Genomic DNA, 24,221 nt, shown 5'->3' with positions numbered 1-24,221 from the left:
ACGTCCAAACTCATTCCTGAATCCTCCTCGTCTGTCTGCAATACTCCTCTTTTCTTTTATAGTCCCCTATTAACCCTCGGATTGTCTGGCTTTTGCTGGTCACACCTTGATACACATGCTGTGTGCAAATCCACATGCATGCAAAGCTTTCAAGTCAGGTCAGGTTGAGCTGGGGAGCCAGAAATCAGATATCCGAAAACATTGGCCCCGCAGCTCGGCCTGAGATCTAACAAAATGTGAAACACACTGAGCGTCTGGCATCAACCGCTGTACTTGGCATCAAATTTCTAAGAGCTGAGCTTTCTCCAAGGACTCCGGCTTCCTTTCGACCTGTTAACCTTGCCTGCTTGATGCTATTGGTACTTATGCTGAGTACAATCCAAAACATCTGACACAGTAAACAAAGGGAGATAAACATATATGGCAAAGTGCCAGAGGGACAAAGGTGGTGGTAGAGCAGGGTTCAGCCGGGGCAGTCACAACGCAGCAGAACAGCTGGGTTAGTACACAAACAGCAAAGCAGCCCAGATAACATAGCATATGTTATGTATTCACTGGTTTATAGCTTTTGTAAACATAGATTTATAATTATTGAGCATATTTTAAATTAATTATACAAAGAAAATGTTTTCTGACGAGTTAAAGTGTATTCAATCAGAATAAAGTAAATATTTCAGCTTCAAAAATAGAGAGAAATGGCATAACTCAGAGTATTTTTGCAACTGTGGCACTTCAAAGATAGAGCCATGACACAAATCAGTTTAGTATGTCTACTAAAGAAATGCTGAATGGAGCATTTTACAGTGTGTCGGGGAACTTGTTAGTATTTTCTGAAAGAAAGCTGTCTGAATGGTAAATCCTATTTGCCTACAATGTCTCGTGCTGTCATTGTTATAGATGATGTGTGAAGCACAGAGAAGCATGATCATAGAAGAGAACCACTGTATCTGTGAATGGCATAATGTAACCCATCTCTGACCACAGAGGGTAACCAATATATGCTCACTCGCCTCAGTGATACTCGCTGTGTAGCACTGGGTTCAACCTCTTTCTTGGTATAAATGCAACAAAGTGTAAGAAATATTCCTAACATTAGGTCCATATTGACATGAGAGCTTCTTGCAGTTCCTGCACATTTGTGAGATGCACATCCACGGTGCGAATCTCCATTGGATCCCAAAGGTGCTCCACTGGGTTAAGATCTGGTGACTGTGGAGGCCATTGGAGAAAAGTGAACTCATTGTTATGATCAAGAAACCAGTTTAAGATGATTTGAGCTGTCTTCCATGGTGCTTTATCCTGCTGGAAGCAGCCATCAGAAGATGGGTACACTGGTCATAAAGTGATGGAAATGGTCAGCAACAATACTCATTTAGGTTTTTGTGTTTAGGCGATGCTTAAGTGGTACAAGGGGTGTGTGAAGAAAATGTTTCCCACACCATTACAACACCATCAACCTGCAACATTAATACAAGGTATGTTGGAACTACACTTTTATGTTGATTATACCAGATTCTGACCGTACCATCTGAATGTCAAAGCAGGGATCAAGATTCATGGGACCAGGCAACGCTTTGCTAATGTGTTCTTGTTCGATTTTTGTGAGCTTGTCTCAACTGTAGCCACAGTTTTCCATTCTTAGGAGACAGGAGGGATACCCAGTGTGGTCGTCGGCTGCTGAAGCCTGTCTTTCTCAAGGCTTTTACACATTGCGCATTCAGAGATGGTATTCTGTAAACTATTGTTGTAACTATAGGTTGTTTGACCTGCTGTTGCCATTCTATAATCTCGAACCAGTCAGCCCATTCTCTTTTGACACTTACAGTACATGGGGTTTTGTCCACACAACTGCAACTCACTGGATGTTTATTCCTGTTTGAATCATTCTCTGTATACCTGAAAGATGGATGCATGTAAAAATCCCAGTAGATCAATAATGTCTGATCTACAAATGCCTAAACGTGTTGCGTTGCCCCCATGTGATTGGCTGTTTAATAGTGGCTAAAAGTGGCCAGTGAGTGTCAAACCCACATTAGGGATGGAGATCCTAATATTACTTATAAATATTACAGCTGAGAGTCAATGACACAATGCCTTTGCCTCTATCATGTTTAAGTAAAATACAGATTCAGACAACCATATGATGCACAAAAGCAGCAACGTCTAAGGCAAACAAGTCAGAAGAGATTCAGAAACCAAACTTGGAGCCTTTTTGGACCTCTCTGTTCATCATGACATTTTTATCTAAGGTAACATCATACATTTTAAATCCATTTCAGGTATAAACTCGTTTACAATAGTTTAATATAACATATTTTTCTCATCTTTGAATCTGAATAAGAACTCAGTCCTCTTTATGATCACAATCCCTAAAAACTACATTTTACAGTCAATGTCTGTAAAAATCTGGATGACAGAGCCACTCAGAAAATAGGACACACCTGTCAGCATTTCCAGCAAAGGTGTTAATTAAAAAATAATAAAAAAATAAAAAAATAAAAAAAAATATATATATATATATATATATATATTTTTTTTTTTTTAAGGTTTGTACACCCAAAATGCTAACCCTGTCATTATAACTGTTTCTTAGTTTAATTGTTTTGAAAAAACTGCTTGATCATGTAGTTTCTTTACCTCAACTCCTAAAAATCCTCCATGATTGGGCAGGTGTAGCAAGTACCTACACACTTGCTTACACTAATTCCTTTATTTTCACCTGTCTTAAAGATTAAAGCAGAAGGGTAGCAGTAACTGATGTTCACCTTGGCCGTATTTTCCACTTTGTAATGGTTTCCAAATAAAACTATAATGGTAGAAACAGACATGGGAGTTTGTACTGACCTTAGCAGACCTGGTTAGGAAAAAAAACATCATGGCTGCTGTCGAAAAATAAGGTTGCATGAAAGTTTTCTTTTGGTAGGACGCATTTAAAAGAAATCACTGCTCTTTAAACATTTTAATAGTTTATACTGCTTCAATATGTTTTGATGACAATTGGACAATTTAAAAAAACTAATACCCATTTATATTATACACTACACTGCAACCTTCTATTCATATGAAAGAAAATCCAGAGTCCTTTACAGGAAAGTCAGGTTTTCATGCAGTGGTTTCCAGAGCTGAGGAGAACAGAGACTAAATGCTACCTCACCTTATTTAGTTCTGGTTCTGGTAATAAAGAGTGGAGAGGCCTCTGAGGACCTGAGGGGTCCACATGGTTCATACCTGACAAGCAAGTCTGAAAGATACTTAGGTCCAAGACAATTCAATGCCTTAGAGACCAATAACAATTTTATGATACCTATCCTTTTACAAACGGGGTCAAATGAAACACAACAATAATCTAACCTGCTGAAATTAAAAGCCTGCACTAGTTCTTCTGTGTTGTTTTGACAGCAAAGCCTATATTCTGGGAATGCTGTTGAGATGGTAGTATGATTTAGTAATACACTATATGTGGATGTTATAATTTAGGTCAACAACACCTAAGATTCTTGCATGCCTTATGGTCTTTAGGCCTCAATGAATCTAGCATTTTTGAGGATAAAAACAATGTCTAGTGTTTTTTCTCCATTAGGCTGAAGGCAATTCAATCTTCTTCACTCATTAATATTATAGACACAATTACTCAGTGACTGTAATTAAACTGTGGTTATTTGACGACAGGAACATAAAGTTGTGCATCAGCCTACGTTCGGTAAGACATTTTGTAGTGCTCCGCAACCAGAGCAAGGAGGAGCATATACAGGTAGATTAAAGGTGGCCTGAGAATGAAGCCTTGAGGAACCCCACATTCAGCTCAGATTTATGATTGTTAAATAAAACAAAGTATTCCCAGTCTGTGAAATAAGGTCTAAAAAAGTTTAGCAGAGTGCCAAACAAACTCTCCCACTCTCCCAGTTTATCAATCAGTATGTTATGATGAGCTGTGCTGAAAACAGCACTAAAATGTTGTAGTATTAATACAGTTTTAGATACATTGCTATTAAGACACTGTTTAAAACCTTTACCAATGCAGTATCAGTGCTATAGTGTGGTTGAAGGCCTAACAGGACAGCACTGAAGGGAATGCTTTTTAACCAAAAAGGAGTACATTTGTAATTGGTATAATTAAATTATTGAGAAGTATTCAGAATGTGGACTGTTTCCTAATCAGCGAGAACTTAATTAAATAAGCATATAAACACTTTAGTCCCCTTTATGGTTTTCCCTGTCATTATTAGATGAAAAACAAAATGCTTTCCTTGAAGACTCAGAGCCCTTTGAAGCTTTTTGGTCTCATTCCTGGTTGTGCTGAAGCCTCTATGCCTTATATGAAACACACAGCGTGCATTCAAAGGAGCCCTGAACTGACCTCTAGATCGTTTGCTCGAACAGTCCAGTTCGTTTGGGGAGGTGTGCAATTGCAATCGAATTGGTGCGGATCAAAGAAGTGAACTCTGGTCCACCTAAAAACATAGGCATCGTTCCACTTTAAGTGAACCGTAAGCAGGAAGTGGACTTTAACGTAGGGCACTGTGGGCAAACACAACCAAACCAAATGGTTGTGTTTGTAAGACTGTCAGATAGAAATGTGGTCAGAGGAGAGTATATCATAACTGCTGGGAAGTACTCACAAGAACAAGACGTTTTTAAACTAATTAGAGGAAAAATAAAGGCTGTGGGATTCATTGTTACAGTAGACCAAAGCACAAATGTGAAATTAAAAACTCCGCCAAACAATATATAAAAATATGTGACATGCTCAGAAGTCACACTTAAGGAGAATAAAAGGACAAGATTCCTATTTATGAAGAACTAGAGGCAATTCTTATCCCCCTCAGCGCCATGTTAGAGGAATAGATGATTTAGGTCTGGTTTATTTAATAAACGGCATTATGAAAGCAAACTCAAACCAACAATACAAGTCCCTATTCATAATGGGTCTACTGGACTATAAGGTATGAATATGATCTCAGAGACAGCTGAGACAACAAAATTGAAAGCAAATAGCAGTTAAGTTACTAAAAGAGCAGTAAAATTCTCAAAATTTACAAGTCAAGAAGACTTTTATTCATAATAGCCATCAATGAATGTAACACCAACATGTAGAAAACCAATATCAACTGCTTTGATCAATTTATTTATCTTCTAAGCCTATTTCATTATGTTCAGATTGCCGGGGGTTAATGCTGATCGCCAGCACTTAATCAGCATAATGTGGGGTACAATGCAAGCATCTTTAAACAACCACAGCATGCTGGTCAAGCTTAAATGAAGTACCAGCATTATACCTCAGTTTAGGTACTGGTACATCTCAAGTGACAAATATCGCAGTAGTATATTGGTAAGTCTGTATGTTTAAATATAAATCTGTAAAGATTTAGGTCTAAATAGAAAATGTTCTACAAGGAAAAGTTGCTTCCTGCAGTTTTCAGTTTCAGTGTCGTGCTTTCAACTTTAAAAAAAAACAGCCGACCCCATATTGTTTTGTCTATTTGAGTCATATCATATTTTAGAGCTATAGAAATATGTAATACAGAGAATAATTTTAGACAGAGGCAGCAGAAAAAGACATTTTTAAATGTAGACTCTTTTCTTTCCAAATAACAGCTAGTTTCACTTATGTTCCTGTCGCAGAAAAAACATGCTAGACATACTTTAGATACTGAAGTAATCAATCCCAATCTAAATATTTAGTGCTGTAGCCTTACCACTGTCACTGCATGAGCAACACCTACCTTTCACTCGGGTCCTACACATAAAACTAGACAAGTTCCTGGGAATACTCCCAACAGTTGATCTTATATCATATTTAGATATTCACTAACAAATTGGCTGATGACCAAAATAGGCCAATTTTCTGCTTAATCAGTCCTGACGAGTGACTTTCCATTCAGAAACTAAGTGGGTCACATCAATAACAACCCCCTTAATGCTGTTATTGACTGAAGAAGACTCCGAGTCAGGTATTATTGGTATAGCTAATTTAGAGTCATAAAACGAAGTCTAATGGTGCGTTCACACCAAACGCGGATTCTGCAATAGGAGCGGCCGATTTACATGTTATCCCTATGTAGAGGCGCGTTCAGGAGCGGAGCGGCGCGAGGCGGTGCGAAGGAGACGAAGAACGTGGTGCGGAAGGCATGCCGAGCGAAGTGAGACTTTTTCTAAAATCCATGTGAAATCCATGTCCGCCATGTTCAGTTGAAACCAGCAAGCAGCAGATAGAAGCTCCTCCTATTTGATGACGCGGCGAAGCGTTGCTGTTTGTTGCCATTTGGCAACGCGGAGTTCACGCATGTGAAGCAAGCAACAGCACACAAATGATGCGAAATATTCGCAGAATCCGCGTTCGGTGTGAACGCACCATAAGAAAGTCTTCTTACACAGAGGTGTAAGAAGCATTTTAAAAGGAAGTTGTTTTCTAAAACATGTCAAGACTAGTCTGTGGTTTATTTAGGCTGCATGAGAGAGAGCAAGACATTCAGCTGATAAAAGGAAGGCTTAATTCAATACAGTAAAGTTGCTTTTTTATCCTTTTGAGCTCACAACTTCTATCATAGAAAATGCAGGATTTATAAATGTTGGCAGCCTTTTGGAAACTTGAGAGTTACGGTAGGTATTTACATTCTCAAGAATATACACACAAATTGCAGTTTTGTAATGCTAACTGTGCTAACCACACTAATCGCTACTCTAACGTGTTAAACCCAACACTTTTTAAACCCAATTTTTTGTTGTTTCAAAATTATAGTAAAATTCAGTGTAACTGAAAAAAAATAAATTACGGCTCAATAAGGCAGTGAAAATATTTTCAATACTGTCTGTTCTTTTAAGTTATCATATTAAAGTTTCTAAAGCTAAACTGGTATTGGTATTGACAGGTTAAAGCTTGACAAAAACTAGAGTTTGGTACATTTCTAATCATATGAGTGAGTTTTTTGTTTATGTCAGAATGTAAAGCTTTAATTTTCAACTTTTGCCAAATGTACTGTAGAAGTCAAATGATGGGTGTTATGAAGCAACTGAAAAAACGGTTAAAACATCAGCCTAATAACAGGATGAAATACTATGAATACTAATACTCTGAATACTAACAGAGTTTCAAGTGAAAGGTCAAAGCTGCTGATCTTAAGTCTTAGAAGACTTCAAACTGCAACCTTCTTATGTCGGGAGTCACGCTTTAATGCTGCAGTCTATGCATTACCTACAATTCTTTTCATCTATAGCTGTTCTTTGGCTCTTTTGAATCTATATTGAGGCATCCAGAGCTTTAAATCACAGCAGTAAGTAGGCATCAGTTGAAAAGGTCTCCCGCCAGGAAGAGAACAAAAAATCACAATGAAAAGTACAAAAACATGCCATTGGATGAGGCCCTGAGTGAGAGCCATGATACCTTAAGAAGTAAAAAGTCATTAGTTGTTATTTTTCCCCAGCCAGTGAGTTTTATGTGGAAACCAACCAGATTTTATTTGAGAGCATTAATTGTATTTGAGTCAGGAAATGAGGAGCTGAGTCTTGGGAGGGGCAGCTAGGCTTGTGCACAACAGAAACTTTACACCTTTTCACTCACTCTACTTTTTCCTTACCATCCATGGGTTTTTTCGCATTGGTACTTTTCCATTGTGTACTCGTGTGGGTCAGGTATGGATTTCCTTTGCTCCAAATCATATTTTAAATTATCATTTGAAGACTATTTAGTTAAACTCTCTCCTTGACAACAAACTGAACCAATTAATATTTAAACATATCAGCAGGATAGTATACAAAAACATCTCAGGTAACTTAAAATAAATAAAGCAGTCGTGTTAAAAAAAGGCAAAACTCTGGTTAAAAAGTGAATCAGTAATAATCTATGAAGTACATTCACATTAGGAATAAAATCAGTAGACACAAAGAAAACAAAACAGACTCTCTGTCTGACATCCAAGTCAAGCAGACCCCGCAGGAGTACCAAATGGTCAAGAACATTCAAAGTACAACATCCCAACATACCAGCAACTTGATTTTAGTCAAATGTGCATTTATAGTGTCTTATGATAACAAAGCAGCACACTACACCCAAAGTAAACAGCCAATGAAAGTGAAACTTGGAATGAGGCTGTGCTTGGTATTGGCCAGATCTTTAAACTACCATACTAGGATATGGAATCTAATAAATCCAGGTTTTCCCAAACAGTGTGAGGCTTTTTTGCCCTTAATAACTACTTTCACAGTAAAAGTAAGATGGTATCAGCTTCCGCAGCTTCCAGGCTGTCTGCGTCATGTGACTAGCACACGGTACATTAGAGGTATGTTTCTTTTTTGATTACTATCATCCCCCCAGAAGAACAATGCAACTGCATAATAGTCAGCCAATTGTCAGCTGTCTAGGCTTTACCATGGGTGTTTTTGCTGTGTCCATGATTGAAACAGAACTGGAAAGAAGATTTATTTTTTAATATGTGAACTTCAAAGAACAAGGGGCATTATGGGCCTAAAATACTGAAGAAATAATAAACTTCATGTGAAAGAAGCTAAGAGAAAAACACATGGAAGTTGTACAAGCAGCTGTATGAGTAACCTGACTTTAGCAACTAGTTTTCTTTTAAATGACATTAAAAGCTAAGTTTAAATTGACATAGAAATGTACTGTTTATGTCAAGCCATTGCTGTCAGTACACACTGTAGTTCACCTTTTATTTAGGTCCAAACAGTTAATGACGGGTGGCTAGTTTTGCCCCTTGGCCATTTCTTACTTCTAGAGGTTTGGTCGTTTCATACCTAAGCTATTCAGGAGGTGTCAGCTGCAGAAGGCTTCGTACCCACCACGTGTTTCTATAATTTGCTCATAGCCATAGTCTACTATAAGAAAATATGGTGATGTGACGACAGTATACAAAATCTATCAGCTGGTGCCTATCTCCAGCAGTCTACGGGCAAGAGGCTGGGTACACCCTGGCCAGGTTGCCAATCCATTGCAGGGCAACACAGAGACACACAGGAAAAACAACTAAACACACTCATTCATACCTAAGGGCAATTTAGAGTGACCAATTAACCTAACAGTCATGTTTTTGGACTGTGGGAGGAAGCCGGAGTACCCGGTGAGAACCCACGCATGCGGAGAACATGCAAACTCCATGCAGAAAGACCCCCGGCCAACTGCGCCACCGTGTAGCCCAGAACCTGTTTTTTAAAATACAGGTATACATTGCATTGCAGGCTAGGAGATGCCTTACTAGACCTATAGATTATGAATAATTTGTTATGAAGATGAATGTGAATAATAGTCAGCATCATTATTCTTGCACGAATATATGGTTGTATGGATATATTATATATATCTACATCACAAACTGATATTTTAACAATATTTTTGGGAACACAAAGAATACATATTTATTTTGTTTTGTTGTTGTTGGTCCATGTTGTGATAAGAAAACTCTTACTTTAACACATGACTGTATAAAAGCATATGAACGAGCTCACTTCCTCTTGCACAAAAACACAAAAGAATAGGAATTGGATTAAAAGGCTTGAATGAAAGGAACCCGTAAAGGGTTCCTGCACATTGATATTCAATGTCAACAAGGAAATGTAAAATTTTTTTGCATGTTTGTTAAATAAAAATTGACAAATTAAGTGATAAAATTGCAAGTGCCTGCTTCTACAAAGCTCACTTCTCCTTCATCTTGAACTTACTTATAAGCAGCATCATTAAACAATTAATTAGACTCAGCAATTTTAACATTGTCTGCTGTGATAGTTTATAAAAGGGTCTTTATCCAGTAACTAAATGCAGTCTAATATAAGAAAAATAAAAAACGTAAAAAATTTTGATTTTTTTCAGAGATAGGCAAAAATGTTGACATCAGATCTGTCAGGATGAGCAGCCAGGTGATGCCCAGAATCAAAGAAAGACAATATGCCAATATACATTTTTAAAATGCCTCTAACAGTCCAGGAGATCACAGGAGCAGAGCGAGAGCGGAAAACACAGTGAGGAGCTGACTTACTGTGAGCCTACTGAATGGAAGGTCACCATATGCCATGTTTAATTAAATTATTGTCCACAGGGATGATGCTTTATGTGGATGACCACACAAAAACACACACAACAGGCAGAGCCAACCCAAGGTGTAAGCAAAGGCCCACAAGAGAACTAACACTGTGACAAAACTCAGGTTTAGAAATATACATTTTTACATGAGTTAGACATCAGTGGTAAAAAAAAATAACTTGCGATCTTTGATAATTAAAATATTACATGTAAATGTTTTAGAGAAAGTCTCACTTTTATTTAATGTTTTACATGGTACAAGTATTTAACTGTGGAAGTAAGGCTGAACTAATTAAACTATTTTAATAACTATTTTCACCAAAACAATCAAGCCTACAATTCTGAAAGAAAAGACAGATAAAAAGGTGCAGGCTTTCATATATATATCAATGTGTATGTATATATATATATATATATATATATATATATATATATATATATATATATATATATATATATATATATATATATATATATATCGCTATATAAATATATATATTTATATATATAGATCTATCTATCTATCTATCTATCTATCTATCTATCTATCTATCTATCTATCTATCTATCTATCTATCTATCTATCTATCTATCTATCTATCTATCTATCTATCTATCTATATAGATAGATATATAGATATGTAGATATATATATATATACTCGTACTCGTCGTCTTCCGCTGTATCCGGGACCGGGTCGCGGAAGACGACGGGTACGAGTATATATATATATATATGGCATGTTTTTTAAACATGCACATTTTATTCATGTACACCATGTACAGTGAGTGTGCTTCAAGCAAAATATGTTTGGATCTGTGGTGGAATAAAGTCTATTTAAAAATATTATTACTCTAAATATCCATTTTATTTAATCAGGAAAGAACTTTTTCCTGAAAGAGTTTTTTCCAAGAGTGTTCTGGGTAAGACAGACAGCAGTACAGATTAATACACGAGTTAGATCATATACATTATCGACCATTGTATTAATATCAGTTAGCTAAACCACCTACTGTCTCTGCCTCAAACTCATTAAGGCACCTTATAAAAATTTTCAAAGTGACCATATCTTTAACTTTCAGGTCATTTTGCAAACATTTGCAGGTGTGACACGCAGTGTATTTATATGCCTTTTTTTCCAACAATATGTACCATCAGCGCAAAAATAAAAATATACTGTTGTGACTTTACTATCTATGTTTTTGAAATGGAATATAAATTGGAGCTTTCCTACAACACAACCATGAGGGACACAATTAGTTACAGAAATTGAACTGGAAGTGAAATTGAAAGTGCACATTATGCTCTCAGTGAAAGATAATTATGAAACCAGTCAACATTATTATTAGAGAGGGTGATATTGGCAAGTCTCTGCTTTATTTTTGTGTTTTACAGTAGCTTTAACTGTATTAACAGTATCAAATTAATTTGTTAAGTCAAGAGAAAAGTGCTGTGAAAATGTTACCCATTAACAAGTCTTTCTAGACTGAAACTGAGGTAAAACACTATTAGGATGACGAATTCCTTTACCTTTACAAGGGATTCTAGAACTTTGACTTAATATATAGAGATTAAATCTTTTTTTAAAACAAATAAAAATTGTAATACTTTTATATCTCTGAATTTCATGTTTCCTTGTAAATTTGTCTAAAACACTTAAAAGGTATTATATATATATTCCTAACGTTTTTGTATAACATTTTAACAGTTTAGTAGAAAAACAACACAAATGTATTGGCCTTAAATTAGATGTAATAAATGTATGTGCTTTTGTAGCACATTTGTTTAATATGAAGTAAATAAACAGAATGGTTAACAGTAACGTTGTGAGGGTTCTACATAACTCTCATCAGTGATGATGTTCAGGATGCTACTACTGCTTACTTTTTATATCTTGTCCCCACAGGAATTGTGGATTACTAGCATCTGACCAAATTCATAAATTCTATTACATCATGCATTATACAGTGAATTGTATTTCATTGTGGAAGTCTGTGATTTTGTCCAAGAATCAGTCTGCTTCACAGAAATCATATGGCTCTAAATACAGTTTGGTTACACTCCAGTGGTTATTTAAATCAGTGTTTTCCCCCTTTTTTTTAAAAAGAACAATAAATATTTGTGTCTTCTAAAATATGAATTAATATAATATATGATATCACACAATATTTGTTACGGCTGACATCGTTTTAGTTGTAAATTATGGTTATAATCAATGTGTAAAACACAAATGTTTTAACAATAACATTTATTTAGTTGTGGTGCCTGATTGTACTGAAACCCCCCAAGTCAAATTATGTTTAGGAACCTGTGCATTCTTGGACCGGCCCTGAATACTGGAGCATAAGGTTTTTAATGCAAAAATCAACACAGAATCGCTGCTCTATACAACTGACTGAGACATGTTGTATTTCAGATATTGTTTTGGCAATTAAACACATTATAAATATATTAGAGGTGTAAATGTGAATAACACTGTATTTGCCGATGTTACATAAAAAAGTCACATTGTCATGAGTGAACATAACCACTTAAAGCGCGATTCCTAATTCTGGGAATGTAGTCATGGTCTGGTGGGATTTTTCGAGGGGTGGGGCATATTCCGCTTTCAGATGGGAAACGAGGAAAAATAAATAAATAAAACTTCGCTAAACTACGCGGCAGCGGAGACAACGAAGAGTCGATTTTACCCGCAGATATAGATGTCTGTCCCAAAGCCCACGGAGGTAGAGCCAGACGGGATTTTGTAATAAGTTCTCCCACAGCCGGCCCCCTCTCTCCCCCTACCCCCACTTCCATAAACACATCCAGGCAGGGACGCGCTATCCCAGCACGGTACAGTTCCCCCCGCAAAAGTTGCTCTCCACCATTGACTTTCTCAAATGAGTGAGCAGAGCCATATCGACATCCCCACTGTGGCACACACACATATAAATACTACAAAATAGCAACAGCGGGCTTCCAGCGTGACAGGAGCGAGCCCCCACTCCCCCCCCTCTCTCTCTAACCCAGCTTGACACCCAGCGGTCCGGGGGGGTCGCTCTCTGAGCTGCGGGGTAACTCCACCAAGTCTTTAAGTTGAATTCAGAGCGTTTAGTTTGTCAAAGACACTGCAGCTCACTGTCACAAGCTCCCTATTTTGTCGCGACGGACGCGGGTTTGTTGCCCCCCAGGAGGAGGAGGGGGTGGGGGGGCGGACAAGCTGAAAACGAAGGTGGTGAAAAGCCCCAAAGCATTTACCTTTTTGCTGTTTCTGCTGTTGTAGCCGTTGTAGGGGTTGATTCCTGTCCTTGGCGGTACGGAGAGCAGCATTTTTCTCGTCGCTATGTCCGGAGCGGCGAGCTCAACCCAGGCTGCCAGCTGACGTCAGCAGCTGGGGAAGTGAGAGCCTGGAGTCCCGCTGCTAGACTGCGAGTGGTGCTGCTGCTGCTAGGTGCTGCTGCTGCAGGACGGTACCCCGCTACTGGCCCTGAGGCCCCTGCAGGGCTCTTGCGCTCCAACTCCTTTAGGGGTCCTCACAGAGGAGGCCTTTAGATCAGGTTCGTTCACCGTCCTGTGTTGTCACTCACCACGGGGGACATTGGCGGGCATAAACTGGACAAAACTCGGTTTGGTTGGGCTTGTAAAGTAAATTACCAACCTTTCTAAATCCACCTCTCGGTCCATATTGTCTCCTTAAAATATTTACAATAATACCTTGTACAACAATTAGCAACAGTGGCGGTCCTTGCAGTAATGGTGCCTTGGGTGAGCCCCTCCTGCCGCTGACCCCACACTCCCAAAAACACAAACTCACCTAATAAATCCCAGCCTGCTGATAGCAAAAAAACTTTCTATCATGTGGCTTCCAGGTTTTGACCGTTTTGCACTTTTATTCAAATACCATCTTGCTTCAAAAAAAAAATCATCATGTTGCTCCACGGCTGGATGGTGGTGGAGTTGGTACCACTGTTGCCTTGCAGCAGGAAGGTCCTGGCCAGGGGTCTTTCTGCATAGAGACTCATGTTCTCAACTTAAAAAAAACAGTGAAATATCCCTTTACTATGACAGTGAATGACGTGCAAACAAGGTAAAAAAACACTTCCAGTATCCAACTCAGACATCATACCACCCTCTGTGATGTGCCGCCCTGAGCAGAAAGCCATATCCCCTACATCAATAATCACTGTTGATTAGCAATCATATTAAACACACATTTAAACTATAATCAAGCCCTGTTATTGTTGCCTGTTTTTATTAAAGGACAAGGAGAATCCATAAAGATTAAAAAGAGTATACAAGATTTATCCTGTAGCCCCTGGCAGGTTGATCATTTAAAATAAATTAATAGACATTAAAACACTTGTTAAAAACTATGGCTCCGTAGTAACCTGTGTAAATGCAAAAAAAAATTTCAAATGAGTATTAAAATAAATTTTTGCCCAATGACCAGAAATAGGCACCAGCCCACCTGATGACCCTGCTAGGATAAGAGGGTACAGACAATGATGGATGGATGGATGGATGGATGGATGGATGGATGGATGGATGGATGGATGGATGGATGGATGGATGGACCAAAGTTATTACCTCTTAGTTGTGGCTCGCTGGAGCCCAAAATCCCGAAACCTTAGAGCTTCATGTTTTGGATTGAATTATAGAATTTGTGTTACTTTTTAGAGGCTGACATCAAATATGTTACTTCTATGGGCTGATTTTAACAGATACTGTCAGCTTTTCTACTTTATGTGGCTTTTACGAATATGCCTTTGGGGCCAAATAGAAAATATGAGTTTTTATCCTCTGAGACAAATAGATTAAGAATAAAATAAAGAGCCATCTTCTCTAGATAGAGAACACAAAGCACTGGTAGAGCCTTTTTTTTTTTTTACCTTATTTCTTCCTTAATCCAGGCAACTGGACTTCCTCTTCAAGAAACAAGAAAAGTCCAGTTGCCTTCTACTTAAGCACTTAGGGTTATAATGTCTTGGAGGACTGAGAATCTAAAGTTTCTGTAGCTAAATGAAAAATGTTTTATGATTAGCTGAAAGCAAAAACCTTGACTTTACTGCCCACTTCTGAGGCAGAGAGCCTGAAAAGTGACTTGAAGACAAAGTTGAGAGGAGATAAATGAGGCTGAAGTTTGTCTACTTTCTATGATTTGTCAAGTCAGATATTTTTTACCCGAGATGCCACAAACAGAACACAAGGACAATGAATTTGTGTTTGTTTGTTTGTTTGTTTGTTTTTTGTGGGGGAGTTGCAGGAGCAGCAGCAGCAACTCCCTAACAGTGAGCTTTGGACATTTTTGTCTTCTTCCTCTAAACTCTGCCTGGTGACAAGGTCAACTCTGTTCCCTATCCTGCCTTGTAAGTCAAAGAGATAAGAAACAGGTAAAATCCCTAGATATCAATTAATGGCAGTTTTGGCTTTTTGTATGGTTAGGAATGCAAAGATGTGATAATTTTCTTTTTTTATGTCTTAATCAACAACGTTGCAATTAAATCTATATATTTCTTTTTTTTCTTTTTCAAGGATTTAAATCATTTCCGTATTGATGTCCACTCACTTGTTCTTGTCCTTAAGGGCTTAAAAATAATAACTAAAGCAGATCACGACTAATTTAAAGCATTTCATCACACAAAAAGCACAAAGAATTTGGTAAACTGAGACTGCGCAGACATCTTGAGTGAAACACAGCTCACTGATCAGCCAGATCCATGTCATTTGAAGCAGTAGCTGTGCTGTGGGTTAAATACCCTTGCCAATGATATCCTGTTGTCTCCTCTGAAGGTCACAGACGCAAGCTGTTAAATCACAGACACACACAGACAAGGTACCAAACCAAAACATTCAGCGTTATAGTGTGAACAACTTGCCTTGAAACTTGTCCAACACCTTTTATCCTTGACTGCTTCATTTTCCAATTTGACTACTTTTCTGTGTTCAACCAACTTTCAAATTTTTTTTATTGTTGCCAGAAATCGACATCAAAATAGATAGAAACGCTCTGAGAACAGAAAATTGCTTAGAATAAGTATAAATAATCGAGAAACCAAAGCGAAAGTGAAATGAATTGGAAGATGACCTGTGTCACTGCCCACAGTGAAGCCAACAAAGACTGAGAAGATGCCAACCAAGAAAGATGCCCCTGCTCCAAAATCAACACCTGCAGGCTCAAGCGAAATTTGCAACTGTCCATTTAGACAAGCTATAATGCCTTCTGGAGAAATACTTCAGAATCAGCTTTATTTGCCTTGTTTGTGCACAAACAAGGACTTCACTTGACCTTGGTTCCCCTTTGCTCTCAATAAAGACATGACTGTTAAGCATTCATCAGAGAGACAGCTTTCCTGTTGGTTTTCGCAAAAAGCGCCTTGTAGCACTGACCTAAAGGTAAAAGTCTAAAGAGTTTATTTTTTAGTTCTGGATGGAGTGAAGGTCAGCCCTGATGATCCTCTCTGCAGACTTATTTGTTCATTGCAGTTTGGACCTGGGCTGTTTTGTAAATGAACCAAACAACACAATGATAGATGAACACAAAACAAACTGAGTAATGGCTGTGTAGAAGATGACCAGTGTCTCCTGTGAAGGTTGTACTTCTTGAGTTGCTGCAGAAAGTACAGTCTCTGCTTGAACAGTGTCTATGTGTGAGTACCATCTCAGGTCCTGAGAAAGGATGGTTTCTACGAACTGGAAAGATCCACAGTAGACACAGTGTTGTTGAAGATGGTGAGGGAAGGGAGTATGGGGTGTGTTCTCCCCATAGCCAGATGAGGCAAAGATCAACTATTTGGCCAAAATGTATTTTTGAATGAGTCAAGATAAGAATTTCAAATTCAAGAACACTGTTCTAACTAACAGGTCTGGTGGTATTAGCATTTTGATGACATTTTGGAATGGATAAACCAGGCTGACATTAACCTTGGTGAATGGCCCACACCCTGTCCTTATTAAAAATGTCTGGACTATGCACAAAAGCGAGGTTCATTTAAGAAAACCAACCAATTTAAGAGAGGCCTCCCCGTTTTGATACCAAGAGGTATCGAAGATCCAACCTGAATTGTACAAGAACCTTGTTAATGTCTACAGAAAGCATGTGGTTTCTTTTCAACCCCAGCATGATAAAATTGCCCAATCTGTGAATCATGGTGACAGTAGTACTAAGGTTTGGGCCCCTATTGAATTCATGAAAGCAAAGACAACTTTATATAATTTCTGAAGCAATTGATAAATTCTGAATAATATAAAAATTACAAACATTTTAAATGCTCTGAATAATAAGATTTGCCATAGTTTGGAATACCATTTTTTATTTCCGATCTCTGATATCCAGACAGAACTTTCCGATTAAGGGTAAGCTTGTGGTCGAGGTGCAACTCTAAAAGGGTCATTAGTCTAAAGGTTAATCACTACAATTAGGCCCAAACTCATTCATACACCTGGCAGATTATTTTTTGAAATTACTTTTGCGCTACAAGTCTTTATGGTTGGAAGGCCTCCTTACAATCACCCTAATATTTAGCTCACTCCACAGATTCTCAGATTCAAGTCGGGACTCTTGATGACTTTACTTCCAGTCACAAGAAATAATATGGGTTAAATTAAACAATTATTTTAAACCTAAGGGGTAAGCCAGAATATTTTCTGGCTTACCTGTATATATTTATATATTGGACCCTATGTATAATTTTGACTGTGTGTAGATTAGATAACTTTCCCAATAAACTTAAACTTGAGCACGAGGTTATTATCATTGAAGTTGCATGTTGTCTAATCAGGTCACCCTGAAAAAAGATGAGTTCAAATATCCTTTTAAAAGCACCAAAGTTATTAAATAATAATACCAATAACATTATTTATATAGCATCTTTACAGAGAGAATTTGCAGATATACAAGTCATGCTCACTATGACTATGTATGTAAACCTCTGACTGGGACTGTATATCCAAGTTTTTCTTCAAAAATATCCAAAGATTTTATTTAGTGAAAATGTGCTAATTGATATAAAGGAAAGCCTTGAATGTCTGGAGTCTTAGCAGATCTATATTGTATACAGCTTGTTCTGCCCTCTAAATGACACTTTGCACTTTGTATCTGTCCTGCTGTCTTCCAGTCCAGAGGTCTGTCTGCGTCTTTTCATTCACTGGCATTCAAGAACGCACAGTGACATTGTTTCACTCAGCAGAACTGCAGTCCGGCCCGACCAGCTATACTCTGACGACATGGACATTGTTTGGATATCAACAGGCCTGTTGCTAAGGAACCCAGCCCCCACCCCTCCACCATGAGTGTTCCCGGCCTGTGCCTATATACCTATTACCTCCTGGATAATGAAGTTGTTTGTGTTGTTCTCTTTATGTATTATGTGTTTCTATGTGCAATTTTTCATTCGTTCAGGAGTTCCTGATATTATGTATTGCGAAAGAGTAGAAAAGATGGTCCTTTGCCTCCTGTTGCTTCCTTTTATAACTTTATTATAACAGGATTTAAGGAGTGAAAAGGAAACCTTTGGGATGTGAATCAAAGGTTTGTCTCAAACAACTGGAACAGATACTTCCTGTCTTTATAAATAGGGAAAATGTAACACTTCTTATGGCGTAATTTAGCAAATTCTGTGCAAAAAACACAAAACAAATTAGCTAAAGCCTTCATTCTTATAGTTATTTAAAGACAACAGCACATTTACAGGAAGTCCCACCCTTTGCCTGCACTAACAACCAACACACCCAATCTCCCACACACTTGCAAACACACACACTTATGCAACAGCATCGATGCAGCGGGGGTGTATTTCAATCATTAAAGCAGAGGAAGGGGACCTTGTGTGTAGAGGAGAATGGTTATGAATGGAGTGGATGGGTTCAGGGAGTTCATGTGTGCCTGAAGGTCTTGGTCATTGTCACCATCACTGAGGGGTTCAAGGTCGAGAGTGAGAGAACAAGCAATTCAAGCAATACTGGTGGATGGAATGTGTTCTTTATAGGGGAGTGTGGAAGAGGAAGTTGGTGACAAATGGTGATTGTTTAATGATGTATATATATATATATATATATATAATCATATATGTATATCTACCTTAAGTACAGTGAATGACTCACTTAAGTATAAATATAAATAAGACATGCATGTGATAAAATGTCATTATAATCTGCTATAAGAAAACTTTTAAAGCGAGTTAAGGGGGTTTCAACCATACCTTCTTCTGCAGTCTGATTAAATTTAAACATCTGGTGAGTCGTCTTTCTTCTCCAACCTTTTTATGGACTCCACCATAAACGTATCAAAGCATTTCATTCAGGGTGTTTTGGAGCTCTTCTAAAAACCAATTATTAGACTCCTTACTGTTAAAATGCTAACCTTTCTTAACCTTCTGTTAAGTTGGGGGGTCATTAAGTTAACATTGTGCAAATGACACATTTTTTTCTCTGATTTATTTGGCCAATAAATATAATTCAAACAGAAGTTTGTGGACAACCCATTTTGCTTATACAGGTCCTTCTCAAAATATTAGCATATTGTGATAAAGTTCATTATTTTCCATAATGTCGTGATGAAAATTTAACATTCATATATTTTAGATTCATTGCACACTAACTGAAATATTTCAGGTCTTTTATTGTCTTAATACGGATGATTTTAGCATACAGCTCATGAAAACCCAAAATTCCTATCTCACAAAATTAGCATATCATTAAAAGGGTCTCTAAACGAGCTATGAACCTAATCATCTGAATCAACGAGTTAACTCTAAACACCTGCAAAAGATTCTTGAGGCCTTTAAAACTCCCAGCCTGGTTCATCACTCAAAACCCCAATCATGGGTAAGACTGCCGACCTGACTGCTGTCCAGAAGGCCACTATTGACACCCTCAAGCAAGAGGGTAAGACACAGAAATAAATTTCTGAATTAATAGGCTGTTCCCAGAGTGCTGTATCAAGGCACCTCAGTGGGAAGTCTGTGGGAAGGAAAACGTGTGGCAGAAAACGCTGCACAACGAGAAGAGGTGACCGGACCCTGAGGAAGATTGTGGAGAAGGGCCGATTCCAGACCTTGGGGGACCTGCGGAAGCAGTGGACTGAGTCTGGAGTAGAAACATCCAGAGCCACCGTGCACAGGCGTGTGCAGGAAATGGGCTACAGGTGCCGCATTCCCCAGGTCAAGCCACTTTTGAACCAGAAACAGCGGCAGAAGCACCTGACCTGGGCTACAGAGAAGCAGCACTGGACTGTTGCTCAGTGGTCCAAAGTACTTTTTTCGGATGACAGCAAATTCTGCATGTCATTCGGAAATCAAGGTGCCAGAGTCTGGAGGAAGACTGGGGAGAAGGAAATGCCAAAATGCCAGAAGTCCAGTGTCAAGTACCCACAGTCAGTGATGGTCTGGGGTGCCGTGTCAGCTGCTGGTGTTGGTCCACTGTGTTTTATCAAGGGCAGGGTCAATGCAGCTAGCTATCAGGAGATTTTGGAGCACTTCATGCTTCCATCTGCTGAAAAGCTTTATGGAGATGAAGATTTCGTTTTTCAGCACGACCTGGCACCTGCTCACAGTGCCAAAACCACTGGTAAATGGTTTACTGACCATGGTATCACTGTGCTCAATTGGCCTGCCAACTCTCCTGACCTGAACCCCATAGAGAATCTGTGGGATATTGTGAAGAGAACGTTGAGAGACTCAAGACCCAACACTCTGGATGAGCTAAAGGCCGCTATCGAAGCATCCTGGGCCTCCATAAGACCTCAGCAGTGCTACAGGCTGATTGCCTCCATGCCACGCCGCATTGAAGCAGTCATTTCTGCCAAAGGACTCCCGACCAAGTATTGAGTGCATAACTGTACATGATTATTTGAAGGTTGACGTTGTTTGTATTAAAAACACTTTTCTTTTATTGGTCGGATGAAATATGCTAATTTTGTGAGATAGGAATTTTGGGTTTTCATGAGCTGTATGCCAAAATCATCCGTATTAAGACAATAAAAGACCTGAAATATTTCAGTTAGTGTGCAATGAATCTAAAATATATGAATGTTAAATTTTCATCATTACATTATAGAAAATAATGAACTTTATCACAATATGCTAATTTTTTGAGAAGGACCTGTATAGCAGAATATAAAAGCCAACACAAACCATACATCATAGTTAAAACTGAATAAGAATGTGGATTTGTCCGAGCTACTGCGCCCTGTTGGCGGTCAGACGCCTCGGAGCCCCACCGGTACTTGGACCCCGGAAACAGTCACAACTTCTATCTAAAGACTCTTAAAGGAACGACTCTAAAACAGTTTCTAACTTTTAGCTCTTTTAATCTAAAGCACATCTTAAGGCAGAGGAATGATTCCAGAGATCAGCGCTGAGGCTCCCGTCTCGGACTGTCGCAGTCTGTTAGAGGATGACGAAGAGCCTCAATAGAAGGTCACATATAGTTTTATATCTGGCTCTCCAATGTGCTCTCCCTCAGTGATTATCAGTAGACTATGTGTCACCATTGTGGTGTCTATCTGGTAGATTGTGTAGTAGCTGGTGTCCATAGTTAATCTAAGTGTGCTGCTGCATTCTAATCAACCCAGTTATACCAGCTGCTCCACTATCTACCCCAGTGCCCCAGTTTCAGGTCATTTCTGACAAACCTTGGGCCATTTATCCTTGTAATGTGTGTTGATGAGCATTCTTATCCTATTCTAACAAAAGGGAAACATTAGAACTTATATTTTATTTCATGATAGTATAAATGGGAAAAACAGCTATAAGCATATTAATAAAGGTTATTCCTAATAGATTTAAGAAAGAAAGAGATAAAGAAAAGTCAACATATTTCCCAATCATGTACATAGTTAATTCAGTATCAATTTTTATGGATTTCATTTATATTTCTTTAATTTTTTTACTAGGTACGTCTTGGTTCCTGTGCTGCATTGCAGCATGAAATATTTTAAATTGTCACTGTGGCGCTTACTTTGATAGCAGGGGATTAACAGAGTGACAACGAGAAATTATTTCTGGCACAAAACACCAACAACTCCACTGAGTCACTAAAGATGATTTTAAAAAACATCCAGTTTAACTTGTTTTTATTTACTTATTTTTTGTTTCACCACTCTTGTGAATTAACAGTTTACCTTGTGTCCCAGCTGGAAGTATTCAGAGCAACAGATTTGAGTTTGAGAAGGCAGACAGAGAGGCTGGTGATGGAGTGGGAGGAAAGGAGGTGGAAGGAGAGAGGGAAACTAAATGGAGGGGGGAAGGGCTGTTTGTGCATGCTTTGAATTCCTTAGGTGTTATCAGCGTTCCCTACGCCATAATTGTTCCTTTCAAGGAGCGAGAAAAGTAAAAAAAAGGAAAACTTGCACAGACTGTTCAACGCTGTAAAGGCAAAAGGTCAAAGATCTTTGAATTAAATGGTGACATTGTTGACTGGTCTATTCTGAGATTGCTGGAAAGCAAAATTAGAGAGCATGTGCAGTCTTCTACGAACAACAAAATGTAATGAAAAAAAAATACAAACTAAAAAAAGGCTAAAGGAAAAAGTACCAATCCCCAAAGAACTCAGCATTTAAAAAAAGTAGACTTCACAGATTCTCTTTTTTATTTAAGAGTGTAAATATGGGCTCAATTTTGAGCCAAAATATCTTGTACTTGTTAAACTAGCTTAGTAATGGTCAGTCAGTCAGTCATTTTCTACCGCTTCTTTCATAATGGGCCGCAGGGAAGCTGGTGCCTATCTCCTGCAGTCTATGGGCCGGAGGCGGGGTACACCATGGACAGGTCGCCAGTCCATCACAGGGCAACACACAAACAACCATGCAAAAATAGTAATGGTTTCATATAAAATGAATTAGACATAAAAGGTTATACAAATGTAGAAAATACTTGTATTTATGATTCAGTTTTGTGCAGTTTCTTAACATCTGTTTCCAAATGCAACAAAGAAACATACGTTTAAAACTCTGGTGCCTGCATGTCCCTCTTGAGTTTCAACTGTAGATTTTGGCACAATCTTTAAACATCAAACTGTTTCTACAGTGGTCAGTCAAGGTTTTCTTTGCAGTTGTGTTTAGAATCCTCAGGAATAAGAGTTTTATTTTGAGTTTAATCATGCATATAATTTCTTGGTCGATTGCCCTTGTTATTTTTTTTTTACATGTAAATAAAGATTGAATTTAACATAGAAATTCAGGGCCTTACTATGACCAGTGAGACATTCCAACTAATATGATTTTAAGAGGTATGTGTTTAGTTTTATTTATCTTCTGAATTTAAAAGTAACAATCAAATAGTGAAGAAAGTAAACTAGATATTTAAACCAGTAATGGAAACCTTATTTTCCTGAGGCTTAAGAAATATTGTAGGTTTGTTGTGTAGTGTAGGTTGGTTAAACTCTATTGAGTGTTCACCAAGTGGCAACAGCAACTCCTGATTTCAAAGAAATAGAATAAATACATAAATTGCTTGCCATTCATTCTATGACCACTGGGCTAGCCATATTCAAGGACATCCAACTCTGCTGCTGTGCAGGTTTCCACCTTCTTGCGTCTCTACTTTGTACAGCCATTCTTGCATTAGTTTGGTGTAGTATGCTCTAGATAGTAGCTAAGCACAAGAAAATATTCTTTCTTCTGATTGGCCAGTTAAACTAGATGCTGTCCAGTCAATTTCTAGCATAAAGATTGTACATAAATTTGCACTTGAAACTTTGGTTGCACTTGCCTGGGTCAACTGAGTTCAGATGTTGACAAAGGGCTCATAACTGAATCACAAAAACCAAAACACTTTTCAGTTGTGTGAATCACAATAATTTTATTTGTATTCTCCCAAACAAAAAAAACAAGCCTATGATAATACTTCACACACATTTTGCCTGCACATTCCCTTCAACCCCCATTAAAATGCTTTCATGCTCTGGAAAGATTAGACACTTTTTTTGCAGATGTGAGTGATAAAATAATTGCTGTGGATATCATTTATTCTCCTTTGAAATGGCTGCAGTGAGTGCTTCGTACCATCTTTTCTTTTTGATGAGAGACACAGCACTGGTGGGATGCACACACACACATACGCAGGACGTGATTCTGGGAACTTTGATTGATGAGGTAATCCATCTGGCTCTGAAGCAAGGGAGGGAAAAGAGAGCGCACCAGCGAAGGGGAGAACAGAAGATGAGTAATGATGTACGTCCAAATCTTGTTGCAGATCAGGGATGGAAGCATGCTGCA

At 38.2% G+C, this 24,221-nt stretch overlaps 1 protein-coding gene and 1 long non-coding RNA gene across 2 annotated transcripts in view; one reads left to right on the top strand and one right to left on the bottom strand.

Annotated features, from left to right (window-relative positions):
- The window catches only part of LOC124856755 (RNA-binding motif, single-stranded-interacting protein 2-like), a 43,339-nt gene extending 29,830 nt beyond the window's left edge, over positions 1-13,509 (bottom strand). Inside the window, exon 1 of the mRNA XM_047347563.1 lies at positions 13,268-13,509. Within this exon, the coding sequence (XP_047203519.1) occupies positions 13,268-13,339 (72 nt within the window). The 5' untranslated portion in view covers positions 13,340-13,509. The remainder of the gene's footprint in view (positions 1-13,267) is intronic.
- LOC124856756 overlaps positions 1-19,009 on the top strand; it is a 37,617-nt gene extending 18,608 nt beyond the window's left edge. The window contains exon 3 of the long non-coding RNA XR_007035415.1: positions 18,124-19,009. This is a non-coding gene — a long non-coding RNA (uncharacterized LOC124856756). The remainder of the gene's footprint in view (positions 1-18,123) is intronic.
- Positions 19,010-24,221: the final 5,212 nt, after the last annotated feature.

Source organism: Girardinichthys multiradiatus, chromosome 20 (assembly GCF_021462225.1).
Source record: "Girardinichthys multiradiatus isolate DD_20200921_A chromosome 20, DD_fGirMul_XY1, whole genome shotgun sequence".
NCBI classification, from domain to species: Eukaryota; Metazoa; Chordata; class Actinopteri; order Cyprinodontiformes; family Goodeidae; genus Girardinichthys; species Girardinichthys multiradiatus.
The sequence above is the reverse complement of the archived record's forward strand: the minus strand, read 5'-3'. Positions and strand labels throughout refer to the sequence as shown.